This window comes from Apteryx rowi, unplaced genomic scaffold, assembly GCF_003343035.1.
Source record: "Apteryx rowi isolate R43461 unplaced genomic scaffold, aptRow1 scaffold_36, whole genome shotgun sequence".
Lineage (NCBI taxonomy): Eukaryota > Metazoa > Chordata > Aves > Apterygiformes > Apterygidae > Apteryx > Apteryx rowi.
In genome coordinates, this window is record NW_020450085.1 from 2,482,094 (window position 1) to 2,486,576 (window position 4,483).

General features: G+C 49.7%; 1 protein-coding gene across 1 annotated transcript in view; it reads right to left on the reverse strand.

Annotated features, from left to right (window-relative positions):
- EPHA4 (EPH receptor A4) overlaps positions 1-3,959 on the reverse strand; it is a 102,810-nt gene extending 98,851 nt beyond the window's left edge. Inside the window, exons 1-2 of the mRNA XM_026073085.1 lie at positions 3,869-3,959; positions 3,188-3,255 (exon numbers count right to left, since the gene is read on the reverse strand). Of these exons, the coding sequence (XP_025928870.1) occupies positions 3,188-3,255; positions 3,869-3,959 (159 nt within the window). The remainder of the gene's footprint in view (positions 1-3,187; positions 3,256-3,868) is intronic.
- Positions 3,960-4,483: the final 524 nt, after the last annotated feature.

Here is a 4,483-nt window from a genome sequence, read left to right on the forward strand (position 1 = left end):
GGGGACAGGACACACACACTCATAACACTGCTGAAGAAATCTTCTGGGGTGGGGAGAATGTATACTAGATAACAGCTACATACCATCTGGGATTGCAGGTTATACAACGAAGCAAACAAAAATTATCCTTGGAAAATAACTGCAGCCTTAAAGAGACTTCCCAGAAGCACTTTTCAGAACTACTGAAGCTGTGGCTCTGATAAACAGAAACACTCTCAACATTAAGGAGCTTCATGTATAACATCCTGCAATCTTTTCACAAGGACTGGTCTTATGCAAGTGATCTTTAAGTAAAGCAATTCCAGTTTAGCTGAATCTGTTTATAGAACGATAGTAGTTAGCACCATGAGTCACTAGGAGCAGAGGGAATAATATTTTAGTTACTACCTAGAGATAACTGCAAATTAAGAAGGGGTGAGAGGAAGGAGAAAAAAAAAAAAACTCAGCATGTCACTCCTTTTCACAAAAAATGAAAACCTTAGAAAAAGTCATCTACCAATGCAGAGTGTAACTTGGTGTTAGTAACACAGAGTTGTTTAATTTACAGCTGCCACAGAGCTAGTTTAGTTTTACAATATCATCTTTATGATCCATCACTTTCTATTCTGTTTATCTTCAGACTGCCTGCACTACCTATATTGCGTGTGGCATAAGAGAAAGGAAGAAGCAGAGGGAAATAATACTTGTCGATGGGATTTCCTTTACTATGTTTACACAATGGAGAATGGAGGATGCTGCTGTAAGATCCAACCAAGAGACCACTGAGGCCAATGGATAAGCTGCAACTAAGTTCAGCAAGTTTTGGATCAGGTTCTTAACATACTCCTGAAAAACATGTAAATATGTATTTCTGGGTTTCTTATTGCATAAGCACACATACACAAAACAAACCTAAGTGTGTGTCTCTGCCAGAGCTGAAAATAACTACAGCTCCAAGTTTCCAGCCACTGTAAATGATTAGTAGCGCTAAGTATGTGGTCAAAGCTGTAACTTTTTGCTTTCAAGCTGAAATTAACTTTTATAATTCAACTCTTCCCACGGCTTAATGATGCAGAGTAAAGCATTCTGGGCACAAAACCTGCTTTTCAACTGTGAAATGCAAGAGTAAATCATTAATTACATTTATAATGCAATTTATTAATTCCTCCAGGGCTACTATATATTTGATTACTGCTAAACGACTATGTTTATCTCCAGCACTTCTTATTCACACAACCCTCACACCTCAAGAACTGTCTGGTGTAGATCTATAGAGTTATCTTTTGTAATACACAGTAAGGTGCATACAGTTAAAGTGAAAAACATACTGGCACTGAAGGACAGAACCTCCATGGGAAGGCAGAAAGTAAGAATTCTTTTCCACGGCTTGAAATAAATCTGTAGCATACAAAGTTAAAATAAATGCTTTCCAAGCAGTCTATCTCAGAGACAGACCATGTACTCTTAAATTTTTCACTAGGGGCTTAAAAATAGAACACACATATGTAGGTTTAGTGAAACTAGTCACGTCCACAATAAGAGTATGCCTTTCCTTCTCAAACTTCCAAGGAGCTTTCAAGGAAATGAGGCAAAGGGGGAATCCAACAAGTATTAATAGGATACACCTCTCCTCTGGTCATCAATTCTACTACTGACTTATTAAAACTTGTAATTTAGGTCATATTTTAATATACGGTGGAGGTATCCCTTGGAGAAACATGAAAGATCCTGTTTGAATAACTGACCTTTCCAGGGTAGAGGATTAACAAGGAAGCCTGACTCTCACCAAGATAGAGCTGTACCTTTCCTCACCATCAAAAGATGAGGGCAATTGCCTGCAATCAGCAGTGAGTGTGCACTGTCTGCACTGCCAGAGGCCTGCCAATCACTTTCCCACTCTTTTTTTTTTGATATTTAATTAAGGAGAAAAAAAAAAGAAAGGAAAAAAGAAGTTTCAGGGACAGCACAGTGTGCTCAGGCACCGCACAAGCCAGGGCTGTAGTCAAGTTCAGGCAGAACAACAATGGGGGAGCAAAACAATCCCCCATTCTCCCCTGTTATGGTTATCCAGAGCTTATGCATAATGCATCGCCAGCCAGCACATTCCTTCCACTCACTGCTGTTTCCTTAGCTCTGCATCTTCTGGACTGGGGGGGGGGGGGGGCCTTTGCAGGTTTCCTGAAGAATCCAGTGCTTTATTGTGCACAGGTCCTGATCTTCCAGCACTTTTATTTTTCAATCAATTTAACTTAGTTACTTTTATTTAAGCATACTAAGCTGCTTTATTATTTTAGAAGGATTTGAGAGGCTTTTAAGTTTAGTGCACATTGCTGGCATTTTTTCTTAGACTGTTCACTTTATATAAAGAAAGAGCTTTTCTAACTGCTTATTAAAAAAATCCCAAAGAGCTTGATTCCGCGAAGTACAGCCTCTGCCAGTTCTCAGCATCCTCCCGAGTTTCTCGCAGAGGTGCTCCGTGCCCTGCAGGATGGGACACAGACGAGGGAGCAGCAAGCTGCCTATCCTCCAATATAAAGCTAAATTAGCAGAGATGCCTTGCCTGCAGCTGACTAAGCAGAGTTGTTCTGAGCTCCAAGCCAGGATGTGTGAATCCCTTAACATCACAGCCAAGCTCTGAGTTTAAGCAGCCTTCTCTTAAAATCTTCTCTTATAAAAGAGGACGTAAAAAGAAATGCCAACGATTCACTGTTGAGCGCTGGCTGTTGTTCAGAGACCAAAGCATTTGACTTTTGCATCCCGATTAAGACCTGTCCCTCCACACCAAGAGGTCTAGCCTGTATATTGATCCCTACGCCTTCATCCAGAAATAGAACAGCGATCGCCCTGAACATCACCCTGTCGGGACAGTCCCTGGATATAATAACTACAGTCAAGAATGCCAGTTCAACCTCCAGATCGTGTTTCTTGTTGGTATTTCAGTTTTAAATAGGCATCTGAGCCCGTGCTTCAACCAATCTCCTAATTCTGAAGCCTCTTTTCTGCCCTTTTGGTTTCCAGTTCTTCCATGACAGAACTATCCAGAGGGAGTATAGAGTTTCCCCAACAAAGAGTAATTCACTCGGTGAGCCAGGGAGGAAACCTGACCTCCTCGCCACAATCAACAGTAATCGAGCCATTAGGACGCTCTGAAAGTTACTAATCACCCCCTTTTACCCTTTTGATCAGATAGCGGTTTAGAAAAACTTACCCCTCCTTCCAGGGGACTTGCTATCCACCCCAGCTCGCCCTGCACCGAGCGCGAGTCCAGCAAGGTAACTGCGGGAAGCAGAAACGACACGGATTAAGCCCCAGCCGCCGCCGCCGCCGCTCACCTGAGCGCTCGGGACGGCGCCCGCGCCCGCATCTCCACCGCCGGCCCGCTCGCTCGCTCGCTCGCTCCAGCGGAGAGGCGCGTGTTAACGCCTCCGCACGGCGCGGCGGCGCGGAGCCGGCGCTTAGCGCCCCAGACGCGGCTGCGGGAAGAGAACGCAAGAGCGTTCCTACTTTAAAAAAAAAATATATATGTGTGTATCTATATATACACACACACTTACGGAGATGTATCTAGGATAGCCCGCAAGCGGCACACTTGCCCAAGGGAGCGCCGTGCAGACTGCGCTCCGGGCAGGACTGCCCACGGGCGCGGAGCGGGGGGCGAGGGCTCGGCGGGACCCGTCCGCGCCGCGCCGGGGCAGCTCCCCGCGGCGCCCAGGGCCCCCGCGGCACCTGCGCCGCGCCCGCCCCCCCCCCCCCCCCCCCCCCCCCCCCCCCCCCCCCCCCCCCCCGCGGCACCGGCCCGGCCGAGCGGCCCCCGCGCCGAGGCGCCCGGCGGCCGCCAAACTTTGGTGCCGGCGCCCCGCGGGCCGTCGCGCTCCGCCGGGCCGCTCACCTTCGTTGGCGGGATACACCCGGGAGCCGGTGACGGCCCCGCAGACCCCGAAGAGGAGCGGGACGAGGGCGCAGTACGAGACCCCGGCCATGCCGCCGCCGCTCCGGCCGCCTCTATCCCAGTGGAATAACTGCCTACATGCGGAGTGCGGCGGGCGGTAGACATTGCCAAGGGGGCGGGGCGCCGCCGCCCGTCAGCGCCGCCCGCCAATCAGCGCCGCCTGCCCCGCCCCCAGGCCCCGCCCCCAGCCGAGACGGGCAAAGGGGCCGCCGGGCTGGGAAGCTGCGGCGGGGCGGGTGGGGGAGCGCGGCCACAGCTCTGCCCCGCGCCCGGCACTACCAGCGCCGAGCACCGCGCGCCGCGACCGTTAAACAACAGCGTCACCTGGCGGCGCCTTCCCGTTCCACCCCCCCCTCCATTTTATTTCCTTTATTTTTTATCGCCGCCCAGAGGCAGCGCCGCTCGGGAAAGTTTCGCCGCCCGTACGACGTGTGGGGAGACTGAAGCGCTGGTTTCCACGCACGCACACCCGCGATTTTATTTCCCCTCCTGCCCTTTTCCTCGCAATTAAAGACGGATAAATGTTAAAGCCGAGGTTGGGCCAAACTGGAAGTT